General features: G+C 47.0%; 1 protein-coding gene across 8 annotated transcripts in view; it reads right to left on the bottom strand.

Annotated features, from left to right (window-relative positions):
• DIP2A (disco interacting protein 2 homolog A) overlaps nucleotides 1–14,385 on the bottom strand; it is a 114,385-nt gene that overhangs the window by 25,396 nt on the left and 74,604 nt on the right. For all 8 annotated transcript variants that reach the window (XR_008517363.2, XM_054542717.2, XM_054542721.2 and 5 more), the window contains exons 10-18: nucleotides 12,342–12,452; nucleotides 10,925–11,048; nucleotides 10,464–10,573; nucleotides 9,899–10,001; nucleotides 7,315–7,379; nucleotides 7,064–7,157; nucleotides 6,005–6,124; nucleotides 4,522–4,636; nucleotides 2,591–2,730 (exon numbers count right to left, since the gene is read on the bottom strand). Coding sequence is in view for 7 of the 8 variants with exons in the window: in XM_054542717.2 (XP_054398692.2) it covers nucleotides 2,591–2,730; nucleotides 4,522–4,636; nucleotides 6,005–6,124; nucleotides 7,064–7,157; nucleotides 7,315–7,379; nucleotides 9,899–10,001; nucleotides 10,464–10,573; nucleotides 10,925–11,048; nucleotides 12,342–12,452 (982 nt within the window). In the remaining variant the exon portion in view is untranslated. The remainder of the gene's footprint in view (nucleotides 1–2,590; nucleotides 2,731–4,521; nucleotides 4,637–6,004; nucleotides 6,125–7,063; nucleotides 7,158–7,314; nucleotides 7,380–9,898; nucleotides 10,002–10,463; nucleotides 10,574–10,924; nucleotides 11,049–12,341; nucleotides 12,453–14,385) is intronic.

The following is a 14,385-nucleotide window of genomic DNA, read 5'->3' as shown; positions in this document are numbered from 1 at the left end:
GATTCTATCTGTAAGTTCCCCCAATGAACCACCCTTTACTGACAAACCATCTGTCTGCCTCCTTCTTCAGTTTCTCGGCCTTTCCGCATTTGGGGGCCAATTTGCACACATGCGCCTTTTCATGGAGCGCGATGTCTCAGGCCTCAGCGTGACTCCTCCCCCAACCCCATCACCCAGTTCTGTTTTTACTTAAGTGCATCCTACCCAACTCTCGGCGACCTGCTGCCTTCCCCTCCCACATGGGATCTCGTCTGCCTAGTCATCAGCTCTGCCACAGAAAGGCCTCCAGAAACAGCCTCACACAAAAGCATGAGATGCACAAATGAATGAGCGGTGGTCCATTAAACGAAACTTGGTTACTTAGCAATCAATTAACCCATTGGGTCAGCTAGGAACTGTGCTTCTGTGCCTCTTCTTGAGTTTTTTTCTAATACATTCTCATCTCCAAAGACAGTAAAAAGAAAGACAGAGACAACCAGATATTTGCTTCCTTTTGCCACAAATCAGATAAAAGACTTTGCAGAGAGAATGCAGCCATGCTTGGCTGATGTGGAAGGTGGTGCTTGTCTGTGCTTCCAGGTGGCCATCCAGGCAGCTGTCAGTGCCACACAACACTTACAAGCACATGCAGAGATGGGGCAAGGTCACGAAAAGCCACAAAGCACCACATACACACTTGATACCGTAGTGAACACAAATGCTGCAGGCCTACACAGGGCAGACTGAAAAACTGCTGAAAACAAATCACCGTAGGATTCACCATGGGGCTCAGTCCCACAACAAGGGGTACAGCCCGGGGGCTGTGGAGGGTCATGGGAAACAGGGGTCCACCTGTGGGAGTGCTGCGTGCACGCCTGGGGGAGTGCCCGGGGGAGCGCTATGCGTTCGCGCCTGGCAGAGGGGGAGCGCTGCATGCACACACCTGGGGGAGGGGGGTGCTCTGCGTGCACACCTGGGGGAGCGCTGCATGCACATCTGGTAGAGCGCTGCGTGCACACACCTGGGGGAGCGCTGAGTGCACGCCTGGGGGAGCACTGTGTGCACGCCTGGGGAAGGAGGTGTGCTGCGTGCACGCCTAGGGGAGCGCTGCGCAAGCATGTCCTGTCCTAATCCACATTTTACAAATAAAATGCGCACAACTACAGATATTCCTAAGATTCATTCAGAATCATGACCTCATGATGATTTTCCAGGGAAGTTTAAACACTTACCTGTATTTTCCCCATGACGTAAATAAGTGACACCCCAATGATTGCTATCTGTGAAAATGTTTTATGACAGGTTCAAGCACCGTGCAAGACTGACTGTTCTATTTCTCAGTAGAATTATTTTACGACAGGTTCAAGCACCGTGCAAGACTGACTGTTCTATTTCTCAGTAGAATTACAGGAAAAAAATGATGCCATTTGTATGAGTAAAAAGTAGAGCTAGAAACACAGGCTGAAATACTTCAGTCTTATTCAATGAGGACCCAGCATCTGTGCACACACAGGGATCAGGCACCAGCTGGCCCCAGGCTCCAGGTTAGAGATGGCTGGGCTGCCAGCACCACCCACAGACAGGGTCTGCACCTTAGCAGCCACAGCCTGTCAGCACAGCCGCCTGCAAGAGGCAGAGTTGCAGGCACAAGAGCCAGGACGCTGAGCCTCTCGCAGTGCCTGCAACCCCTAACGCAGTCAGGGCCGCATTGGAAGGGGGGAGACTGCACTGAGAGATGGGGCCCTGCCTCTAGAAGTCACCAAAAGGGGCCCTGACAGCTGCCCATGAACCCCAGAAGGGCCATCGCAGGGAGGCAGGAAAGCTGAAGTAGCTGTGGGGTGGCTACAAGGAGGGCAGCCTCAGACCACATGACAGTGTCCCCTCTCGAATGTCACCAGGGCCTCCCAGGCCAGATTCTGCCTCAGGCCAGCAAGGAAAACCTCCAACATCTAACATGACAGTCAGGCCCACAGCACCGACGTCTGCAGAAGAGTTCACATAGGCCTTTCTGACATTGAGGAATTTCTGGGAAGCTTCCATGAGGCTTCTAACACATGCTTGCTAGAACTTACTTAGATAACCTAATTATCAAGTTATTCACAAACGTTACCATTTTCCTCAGAGTTGCCCACTTCACATGGTTGCCATGGGGTTAAATGCTTCAACACATATGAAGTATGAAGCCTGTGCCTGGAACACAGTGAGCTATTATCACCATCTTCCCAAACATCAAAGAACTGTCAGTGAGCTGCATAGGCCATATAGACATCTTTATATTCTAGCTCATCTTTAAACTTAACACAAAGGGAGGGAAAAAAACTGAGCAAATATTTTACAAAGTAAGATTCCAATTTACATTGAAAATCATTCTTGAGAAATCTTTTACTTGGATGCTTGCTTCTAAAGCACTACTATGAAGCCTGCAGCATTTATAAGAGGCTGAGGCAGGAGAATCGCTTGAACCTGGGAGGCGGATGATGCAGTGAGCCAAGATCACACCACTGCACTCCGGCCTGGTGACAAAGCAAGACTCCGTCTCAAAACAAAACAAAACCCTTTTTGTTACCTCAATCAGTCACGGACAAAGACCCACTCTGGTTATGTCTCTTACCTCCAGGCATCACCTGACCAACGTCCTGAACAGTAAGGACTGACAACTTTTCTTCAGTATCCACTCTGATAACACCATAACTTAGACCGTTCATCGATAGGACTGCTTTTCTTGGAGGTGGTCCTCCCAGATCAGGTGGCCTAGAAAATAAAACCACCATGGGGTTAACTGACGAGGGGGATAAAATTCCAGGGAGGTGGGCCCACCTTGCCTGCAGCATGATTCTGCAAGCACCAAAGCCACTGCTCCATGTTACAGACTTGTGAGAAACGCATGTTCTAAAGATGCTGCAATGTCTCCAAACTACATGCCCCTCTGCAATGTGACCTCGACACTCCACTCAGTGGAAAAAGGCCTGTGACTACAGTGGTTGTGATGCTACGTGACTCCCAACGCAGGCCAGAAACATCAATTCAGCTTCTGCGCGACTGTCGGGACACTCGCCTGAAACATCAATTCAGCTTCTGCGCGACTGTCTTGGGACACTCGCCTGGAGCCCTGCGAAGCCAGGCAAACAGAATGACGGTGTTAAGGCCACTGCACTGCAAGGAAGCCCAGAGCGGCTCACTCTGAGAGAGCAGGTGGGGGCCTGAGATGTACACACACAAAGCTGTCTCGGCCCCTCACCGCTCCTGTCCAAACACCATCTCCTGCAAGCCAGAACCACCTGGCAGAGCCCTTCCTAAGCTCCTGGCCCACAGAAAGCATGTGAGACAATAAAATGACTGTTGTTGTTTGTGATACAACAATAGTAACTGGAACACTGAGCAACAAAGGCGTTTCCTCCAATAAGAAAAAAATTACACAGTTGCGCAAAACAAATCACCATAGAACAAAAGAATGAAGAATAATTTATAGTTTGTAGACAACAATAGTGTTTTTTTTAATGTTAAATGATTAAATAGTTAGGGTTACTTTTTTTTTTTTTTTTTTGAGACAGAGTTTCACTCTTGTTGCCCAGGCTGGAGTGCAATGGCGCGATCTTGGCTCACTGCAACCTCCACCTCCCGGGTTCAAGCAGTTCTCCTGCCTCAGCCTCTCGAGTAGCTGGGACTATAGGCACCCGCCACCACACCTGGCTAATTTTTTGTATTTTCAGTAGAGATGGGGTTTCACTATGTTAGCCAGGCTGGTCTCGAACTCCTAACCTAAGGTGATCCACCTGCCTAGGCCTCCCAAAGTGCTGGGATTACAGGCATGAGCCACCGTGCCCAGCCAAGTTAGGGTTACTGTTAAAAACTTAGGGTTACTTCCATATATGGAAACACATGCCATTTATGAATATATGACTATAATACAAGATTACAATTGAGGCTAAGACACCTCAGCTGTGAGCACACTGAGTTCTACCCACAGGATGGAGCTGGGGATGAGGCAGGTGAGACGAGGAGAAAGGAAACCTCAGGAGGGGAGTGAGGAGCAGAGGAAGGACCAGCAGCCCTGCACCCACACACGAGGACACTCAGGGCAGTCTGCAGGCTCAACATGCCCTCCAGGCTGAGAGAGATGACATGAGGAAAACCGCCACAGGAGCAGCACAGGCCTCCCACCAGGCCGGGCGCTTCTCCAGGCAGGTCAATGGTTCCCACAGACTCCACGGGCTGACCGACACCTGCCTCAGAGTAAGAAACAGTTCCTAGGTTGTAATGTTTACTACAGCTACAGACAAGATGACAAGGCCTTTCTAATTTGGGAAGCACTTAGGAAAATCCCAAGCCGGCATTCTGCAAGAATCCAGAGTATGGCCCAGGAAGTTCCTACCCAATTCCCCACGCACACCCAAGCTGGCAAAATGTGGGGGCCAGGCACCAAGGTGCTACTGCACAAATGGGCCTGGACCCTAACAGGCACAGGCACAGCTCCAGGATAACTCAGCTGTATGCAGAAGATTCAACTAAGTGCTCATGAGACATAGCAAGGAATGAGGTTACCTGCGGATGGCGACAGTCAGCGCCTCAGGAGAACTTGCACAAGGACAGATGACCTCCGGCCTCAGACCTCTGGACTGGAAGACGTTGAGGAAGGCATCACAGGAGGAGATCGACCCTGCACAGAGCAACAAGAGTGGAACACCAGCACTAACTGGGGGGCCAGCAGGGAAGGGGTGGCTGGCCACTGACGCACAGGAGCACATGCTCTTGGGGGTGTACCAGGCCACAGCTGGTGGCTGCACATGCTCAAGTCAGCACAGCCTGAGCCATCAGAACCACAGGGCTGCGTCAGCAGAAGGAAGGGGCCCCTTCACAGGCACCCTCAGACTTCATGTTCTTCAAGGAAGATGGTGTCTTTAAAGGAAATCAGACAGCCACGGATGGTTTAGTGCTCCAAAGGGCAGAAGGGGCATCACTAGGGATAGGAAGGTGCTGCATGTGGTGGTAGACAAGCCGCACAGCACTGCAAGGATCAGGTGCAGTGACGGGGGAGTGCCATGGGAAGAGGCACTGGACGGGAGGCGCATGCTCTGACTCCACCATGTGGACCACAGAGCGGCGGTGGGCATGGGATGGAGACGCAGAGACCTGAGCAGTGCTGCAGAACCCAGAAGCAGGCCCTGCCTGGCTCAGGTGTGGACCAAGAGAATGAGAGGCTCTGGGGATGCTGAAAGGTGGGGTGACCTCCCAAGAGATAGGGTGTCGGCCACACTGGAGAGGGGATAAGATGAAACATCAGCTTCTGATCCAGGGTAGTCTCCAGTGCATAGACAATGATTCCGGTTAACAAACAAGAAAACCCCTAATACCTGGTCAACATGTATGTGCTGCAACAGGAGCCCCTGTGTGACCAGCATCACCTGAGGCTTCCCCAGAGAAGGTACTGAGTCGGACCCTGGACAGTCCTGGGCCCCAGAGCTCACATGTGCAGCCTTGACAAAGCAGTTCCCATTCAGACCACCGCACGCAGGAGGCCCTCGGTGCCCACTCGGACCACTGCACGCAGGAGGCCCTACATGCTCAGGCAGCAGCCATAGGGAGCTCCTCCTGGGAGGACGTGGGGGCCACCCAGGCAAACCAGGAGGGAGAATGGTTGGGTCCTGGTGGGAGAAGTGAAGCCAGAAGCCAGAGACGTGGGGGCACCAGGACAAAGGGTAGGAGGCTGGGGATGAGGCCTAAAGAGAAACAGGAACCCCAGGCCACAGCACAATCTGGTAATTTCTTAAGAAAGATGACTCTCATTAAGGCATGTACCTTTCATCAAGCATATTAAAATTGCTTTTAAATTTAGTGGCCTAATAAACATGCACGGGATAAACCAGTGAATCACCAAGATGTTCCGTGTCATAGAAATGATGGGACATGTGTATCTATATGACATTGGCAGTGAAAATGCCTCCATTTTGCTTCTCAGTGTATTCTACTTTGGTTTGCAGGAGGGGACACTGTGTGGGGTATGCGCCGGGCACACAGGCTCACTCACACGGGTTGGCGCCATCGGCCACAATCAGCATGCGCAGTGAGCTGAGGCTGACGTCCCTCTGGCCCCGCTGAGCTAGGAGAGACCAGTGCATGTCTCGCGACTTCACCAGTGCGGCCCGAGCTGCAGAGAGAGGATGGCAAGACATCCCTGCGTCACGAGGGCTGGCACCCTCACACGCCTACAGACACATGTACCTCATCCCACACAGAGGTGTACATGCACAGACACAACACTTAGCTCCTAGGTCACAAGCTCTCTGCAGCTGTCTCTCACATGCAGTCTAACGAACTCTCAAAGCTTTTTCCACAAAAATCAACTCTGAGGTACAATTTAGACATCAAAACCTCAGATCCATTTCCAACATTAATTTTTTCTTAGAAGCTCCACATTGCTCTTTTCCTATCTGCCCGCTTCGTCTCATGTTGTCCTTCCCCAAACCCCTGGAGCTGGCTGAGAAGTGTGAGGACCCCAGGAGCTAAACAGATGGTCTTGGGCCTCAGTCTGGCCCCTGCACTGGCTAGCATGTGGAATCCAGCAATCCCCCCCACCCCTACACAAGCTTCAGTTTCCCTCCATAAAGTAGGACAGAGAGAGAGAGCTGCCCCTCCACACTGCTCTGAGATACGTCTAGAGGGGCACAGCCCAGCAGGTAGAACAAGGCAAAATGGGTGACCCAGATGATCCAGTGCCTCAGTGGCTGGTAGAAGTGCCACTGAGCTCCACAGGGCAGAGACACAGACTGCCGACTCTGCAGGTGTGGCCATGCTGGGGCCACCTGCTTGGTCCCAGGAGGCACCTCAACTGTTGAGAGAAGTAAGGCCCAGACCCCACCAAGTGGCCCTACTTACCATATCACCCATGAAACCCTGAGGGCCATGCCCAAGGCAGAGAAAGCCCCCATACTCCTAGGCAGGGGTGTGACCAAGAAAGACGTCCCCCAGCTCCTCAGCCTACATCTGCAGTTCCACATGTCAGCTGTATTTTTTCTTAAGCACCAAAGGTCAGTTCAAAGAGATTTCCCTAAAGAAGGGTGAATGCCATGACCATGGTATCCGTTACCTTTATAGAAGCACACTTTCTGGATCCAGGAGAGTGGGTTCGCCTTCATCAGCGCGTAGGGGACGCTGACCACATGCATCCTGTTCATGACGCTCTGTGGGGGAGCACACATGCTTAGGGCGAGTGGGCCCAAGCCACACCAGAAAAAGCAAAACAAAACCGATGTACTCTCCCAACAACATTTCAGGCAGAGGCTTGGGTTCATCTCAATCCCTTGTTCCAACAATTAGTCATCAGCAAACAACACTCACTGTTAACACTCCATGCCACAGACCAGCATCCCTTTTGAAATCCAGCACATTTGTTAATGTTTCAGCTGCAAGTGGACAAAGAAGGTTACACCACTGAGCAACCCTCTCAATAAGCCCTATGCATTTTCTAGAGAAATTCTGAGGTGAGTACGTCATCAACATGTAAGTTTCAGGGAACAGACACAGCATTTCCAAATACCACGTACCAATTAATAATAATCCTGGTTATCTATTCAAATTACTGGAAACACATAAAAGTAGAAGGTCATGGAACTAACACAGAGAACCATGCTTAGCACTAATCAGAAGGCACAGGAACATCACATACTGAAGAAGCTGTACAAGGTGTCACCACAGCTTGTCTTTTCTTCTTTTTTTTTTTTTTTTTTGAGACAGAGTCTCGCTCTGTTGCCCAGGCTAGAGTGCAATGGAGCAATCTCAGCTCACTGCAACCTCTGCCTCCCAGGTTCAAGCAATTCTCCTGTCTGAGCCTCCCGAGTAGCTGGGACTACAGGCATGCGCTGCCATGCCCGGCTAATTTTTGTATTTTTAGTAAAGAAGGGATTTCACCATGTTGGCCAGGCTGGTCTCAAACTCCTGACCTCAAGTGATCTGCCCGCCTCGGCCTCCCAAAGTGCTGGGATTACAGGCATAAGTCACCGCGCCCGGCCTCTCCACATCTTTTCATCAGATATTCTGAGTGGGTATTCTTTTCAGAATCAAGAGGTGGGGATGAAAAACTGTCAGGGATATTCTTACTTCTCAACTCTACACAGAGGCCGTGATCCGGCATCTCCCCTCTGTAAGACCTGGTGGTTCCCATCACCCTTCAGAAAGTCACTCTTCCTCTGCCCGTTTTCTCATCCAGAGGTGTGCAGTTAACACATTTTAGGAAGCTGGAGTGGATAGGGGTCCTGAGGGTTCCCAGCACAGCTCTCTGCTCAGAGCCCCTGGCCAAGTCTTCTCTAAGATCTGGCTCCCACCTCACACAGGCAGAAAGGACAGAGCCTGGGGCTGTGGGCAGACCTGACTTCTCGCCAAAGGCCACAGCACTCCAAAGGTGAACAGGAGAGGTTTGATTTGTGTGCCAGGAAATGCTGTTGCACCATGAATAACAGTACTATAAACATCCTTTCTCTGTTGGCTAAAGAACACAAATTATTATCATTATTATTTAGAGACGGGGTCTTATTATGTTGCCAGGCTGCAGTGCAGTGGATATTTATAGGCACAATCCCATTACTCATCGGCATGGGAGTTTTGACCTGCTCCCTTTCCTACTTGGGTCAGTTCACCCCTCCTTAGCAAGCTGGTGGTTCCCCATTCCTAGAAGGTCACCATGTTGCTGCCAAACTTCGTGCAGATACCTGGTTAGCACAGCCCACTACAGCCCAAAACTCCTGGGCTCAGGCGGTCCTCTTACCTCAGCTTCCCAAGTAGCTGGGACTGTAGGCACACACCACCACACCTGGCTAAAGAACCCAAATTATAGGTGACATATGTAAGATTAGCTCTGGGCTGAAGACAAAGAAAGTCATGGGGCTTGATCTGAAAGATCGAACTTTTTTAATAAAGCCCTTAAAAAATACCTAAAATCACTTTCTAAATCTTAAGTAAAAGCTTTAGCTGTGCCCTTAACTTACCCCCTTGCTTTTAAACACCTATATTTCTTTCTTTTTTTAAATTTTATTTAAAATTTCGCTCTTTTTTTGTAGAGACAGGATCTCACTATGTTGTCCAGGCTGCTCTCAAACTCTTGACCTCAAGTGTTCCTCCTGCTTTAGCCTACCAAAGTGGTGGGATTACTGGTATGAACCACTGCACCTGGGCTAAACACCTATATTTTAGATATTTAAACATATCATTCAATTTCACTCTGTAGTTTTGTTCAATTCCAGTATTACAATGTAAGAAAACTACTATGAGTCCATTTTTACAGTTTTTAAAATTATATGTCACAGTGTGCCCCATAAATATATATAATCAGTACTTATCAATTAAATAATATTAATTTAAAAATATTTCCCTAAGTATCTGACATTTGAAGAAAATCAGGTGCTGACTATACTTTACCAACAGATCATCTATAACCATAAAGATTCTACTTATATATTTCTATGCATGACAGCTAAGGTCAAAACTACAGTCATAGATACAGTAATAGAAAACTAAAAGTGTTTTCCTCTTTTTGAATGAAAAATGCCCTGACCCTCAGTATGTCACAGAGTAAGCCAGCCCCCCAGGGCAGGCCTGTGAACCCAGCACTGTGTATAAATCAATCAGTGGGATATAGGTTCCATGTTCCATAAAATCAACATCCATGTACATTTACTGAAAACAACCCTGATGGGGTTGTCTGGACTCTGCTAAGAGACACCGTGTGCCCTCTTGGCCAGCACAACCACAGAGACACCATAAGCATGCTAAAGACGGTGCATCTCCCTACCTGGCATGACCTGGATTAATGGGCAAAGGCATTACCCAGGGGTGGTTTTGACAGGTGCAGCGACAGTCACATGATTAGGTACGTCAGGTATCTGTGTGAGGCTGGAGGGGCCACCGCTCCACCCCCGAGAGCCCTTACCTTCTGAGTACCCGCACGCCTGGGTCAGAGCTCGGCACTGTGCCAGCAGGGATGCGTGGGACACTGTGACCCCCACCGTACTGCCTTCTTTGCTGGTTTTATACTGAAAGATTTCAAGGAAAAAAACATGATGTGGTATTTCTAGAGGTGACAACAGACAGAACGGAGACTGACAGAATCTTCAAAAGAAGAAGTGGTCAGTGTCTCTCCTCTAACCATCTTGCTAGGCCCAGGTACATGGCAAACCCTGGCCGCTGAGGGGATGCTTCAGTGGAAGTTGTGGCTCCTCTTGGGCAGGTGCCTGAGGGCAATGGTGCGCCATGGGCTCCCTCATAACTGTCTGCATCCCCAGGGAGCCAGTTAGGAGAGAATTAGATAAGAGACAAACCTGAAAGGATCTGAGCAAGGATCTATATGACACTCTGTATTTCCAGGGCAGAGATAAAACAAGAACTCTTAGGCCGAAATTTAACAAAAAAGAATAGCAACTTACATTCTTATGAAAAGCATGACTTAAGCCTGTGGGATATGTTTTTACGTGCTCTAAGTTAGGAACAGTCATTACCTCAATGTAGGCAGTCCCAGTCCCTGTGTCCTGGGCCAGAGGGTGCCAGTCCTTGGGGGGCTTGGCTAGATGCTTCCCATCAATCACTAACCAGGAGAGGGGGGGCCAACCTGTGACACACAGACAGGACACAGAACAGCAAGCAGTCAGAGGCATCTGCTCCCCACACTCGAAGCCTGCGCCTCCAACATGCAGCACTAGCTACTGAGCGACTAAGGAGTGCAAGTTGTAGTCTCGTTTTATGTAATTTAAAAAGGTACATCCGGCCAGTGGCTACCATATTAGACAGTACAGGTGGAGACATGAAGCCAGATGAAAACCGAGATTCACCAAGGCCTTGAACAAGGGATCACTTTTGCTGAAGACCCAGCCACCTCTGTCATGTTTAATTTCTGGAACACCATGCATTTAACACAGACCACAGTCAGAACACTGACTCCCCTTCCCTTGGGAGGCCTCACCTTTGAAAGCTGCCACCTCTCCCGTCTGTGCCTTGGGGAGGCCTTTCTGACAAGCATCTGTGGTCAGGGCCAAGGAGACTCCACAGCTGCCCAGCAGAAACCCAACCTGCTGGCTGCCTGCGTCCTGCAGAAAGCAGAGTGACCGGGTAGGGTGGGGTGCTCACAGCTGCCACAGCCCCAGACCCTTGGTGCTCCAGGCCATGCACAGAGAACAGATCTTTTTTTCATTTCTCATAAAACTTCCAGAATAATTCAGTCCCATTATTAATATATACGATCTTTTCATGGAAATAGTTCATGAAAATGTGACAACTATGTTTAAATTTAAAAGATAATTTTGGTTTGTATTTGTGGGGAAATATAAAGTTTAATGGGTTAATTTCTCAAAGTTTATTCTTACAAATGACATTTAGAAGCATTTTTAATAAACTCCAAAGTTAATGGCATTGAAATTTCTATTGAATCATGTTTGAAATTTACAAATTAATCTGGAGAGGCCTGGTCACTAACAATATTAATTATTTCCACACAGAAACACGTTTCCTTGTAGCCAGGTCTTCTGTGTCCCTCAGCAGTATTCTGTCATTCTCTTCACATAAATTTGACAAATCTCTAGTTTTACTCCTAAGAATCACTGCATTCAAATACCTGCTCATCACATATTATCCTTTGAGATACACTAGTTTTATTTGCAAATTTTACTTTTGGGATTCTTGAATATTTCTGGATAATGCTCATGTAAACAACTGCCTGAATTCTGGGACAGGATGACAGAAAACTGATTTTCTCAAATTCATGCCTTGTCTACTCCTAAATGATATTTTTTTAGTAATCAGATTATTGATATTTATATCAAAAATGTTACAGATACCTAGATCAGCAAGACCTCACATTAATAATTTATCAGCAACAGAAACTGCCTACTGTCATGTAAGTGAACAGAAATGCAAGATAATTTCCATCTCGTTTATTCAAAACTGCCACTGAGAAGTGAGCTGTATCACTGTAATGATATATTTATCCCTAAGAAATAATAATTATTTTCTATAAACATATAGTTTTGAGGAAAAGTTTAACAAAATCTTATTGAATCATAATTCTATTCATTAAAGGAAAAAATGGCTATCACTTCTGTTGGGAAATTCATGTAGATGATAGAACAGCTCCACCTAATAAGAGTGTGGTGTGGGAGCATCACCAGCAAAACGGTTCTCAGTGCCCCTCTCATTAACAAGAGAGGCAGACAAAACAGCATCTGATTTCTCTTGAGTCCTGGCCAGCCTGTTGACTACTAGCTTTCTTGCCTCTGTCAAAACAGCTGCTTGCTGCCTGCCCACATAAGTGAAAAGGAAGTAAGATACTGCTGGTATCAAGTTCAGAAGCGAACCATACGGGACCTGAGCCATGGGTTTGCTACCTTTCTTGTTAATGGCACTTCTATGGGGACAGGAACCAGCTCTGCCAGGAGACACCCATAAAATGCAACCATGAACATCACAGGGTCACTATTCGGAAACACGAGCGCCACCTACAACGGTACAAAGAAATGAATATTCCAAATTTCCAATTTTTACAATATCTAGTTAAATTAAAAGCTAGTTATAAAATAAAATTTTTGTAACCCCCAAATATTGTAATAATTGTGTTTGAAACCATAAGGGACAAGTCCAAATAGTATTTAACTGAGTAGAGACTGTTGACTCAGGGCCTTTGAGAACACACAACAATGAATAACCAGTAAGCGTTGACTTTGTAAGACAAAATTTAAGCTGTATCTATATTCTGTACTTGAGGTCTGGAAATTTAGTTTCTAACAAGTTTGTTTGTTGAAAAGGGCAAGGTTCTCCTTCAAAATTTGGTTTTAACAGTGGTTGCCCAGAATGTAACCTATAACCTTGAGACTAGATGTTTGGTATGGAAAGTGTATTTTTACAGAATGTGTTAGGAAGAGCCGTGCTCACTTTTATAAAGTGTAATATCACAGAATGTGTTAGGAAGAGCCGTGCTCACTTTTATAAAGTGTAGTATTACAGAATGTGTTAGGAAGAGCCGTGCTCACTTTTATAAAGTGTAGTATTACAGAATGTGTTAGGAAGAGCCGTGCTCACTTTTATAAAGTGTAATATTACAGAATGTGTTAGGAAGAGCCGTGCTCACTTTTATAAAGTGTAATATTACAGAATGTGTTAGGAAGAGCCGTGCTCACTTTTATAAAGTGTAGTATTACAGAATGTGTTAGGAAGAGCCGTGCTCACTTTTATAAAGTGTAGTATTACAGAATGTGTTAGGAAGAGCCGTGCTCACTTTTATAAAGTGTAATATTACAGAATGTGTTAGGAAGAGCCGTGCTCACTTTTATAAAGTGAGCTTTATAAAATTTTTCAAGAAAATTAGTGATTCTCAAATTCATTCTAAAGCGTCACATAAAGTCTCATCTATGAGCACAACATATCATAAAGTCTTAAATTCATTCTAAAGCGTCACATAAAGTCTCATCTATGAGCACAACATATCGTAAAGTGTTAAACTGTTCACATTTTTATAGCCAAGTACACATTCCCTTTCTTTTCTGATAACAGCTACCTCCATTTCTACTTGCGCTGCTTTCTGTGTATTCTCTAGCTAATTTGTTTTAAAATACTCCCTCAGATGGGTCAAATACCCACCAGTATCATTTTCCAAATAACCACCCACTCAGGAGAGCCGTGAGTGTCCCCTGCTGCTGAGGACTCCACTGCTGAGGGTCTCGGTTCTCCTGATGGTGGGTGCTGAGGATTCTACCCCACCCTGGAGTCTTAGTTCTCCTGATGGTGGCTGTGCTGCCCCCTGGACTGCTGCCAGTGGTCGTCCTGGGGCCTGCACTGTGGTCCTCCTGCTTGCACCCTACTCACTCATGTGGCTGAGGGACATCTTCTAAGAACTCGACAAGAAAGTGCTTGTGAGCCAAACATTTCTGAGTCCTGCATGTCTGAAAATGGCTATACTATTCTCAAATCTGTTGAATCTCTGGGAATAGAATTTTAAGTTAAAAATTATACTCCCTCTGAATTTTTGAAGCATCATTCCACTCTCTTCCAGTTTTACCAATGAGAAATCCCAAAAGCCACTGTCATTGCCAATCCTTTGTGTACATCCTACTTTTCCCCTGAAAGCTCTGGGATTCTTTTCTGTACCTCTCGTATTATGCACTATTATGGGGCATGCATTTTGGTGTGCATCCTTGAATATTTACACTCTCCAGGTGCGGGATATTGTCCTGAATTACTATTTTCATTTAAAATGTTCTACTTTCTGTTCTCCTTTCTCTTTCTGGACTCCAGTTATCAGTCAGGTGTTGGGTCTCCTTGATCGAGTCTTTTTGTCCTATTTTACTCCACTCTCCATCTCTTAGTCTTTCCTACTGGCAACCTTTTCTTGACTTATGAAACATCTTCATCTCTGATTTCCAAGAATATTAATAC

The sequence above is a fragment of the Pongo abelii genome, chromosome 22 (genome assembly GCF_028885655.2).
Source record: "Pongo abelii isolate AG06213 chromosome 22, NHGRI_mPonAbe1-v2.0_pri, whole genome shotgun sequence".
In the NCBI taxonomy this organism is placed as follows: Eukaryota; Metazoa; Chordata; class Mammalia; order Primates; family Hominidae; genus Pongo; species Pongo abelii.
The sequence above is the reverse complement of the archived record's forward strand: the minus strand, read 5'-3'. Positions and strand labels throughout refer to the sequence as shown.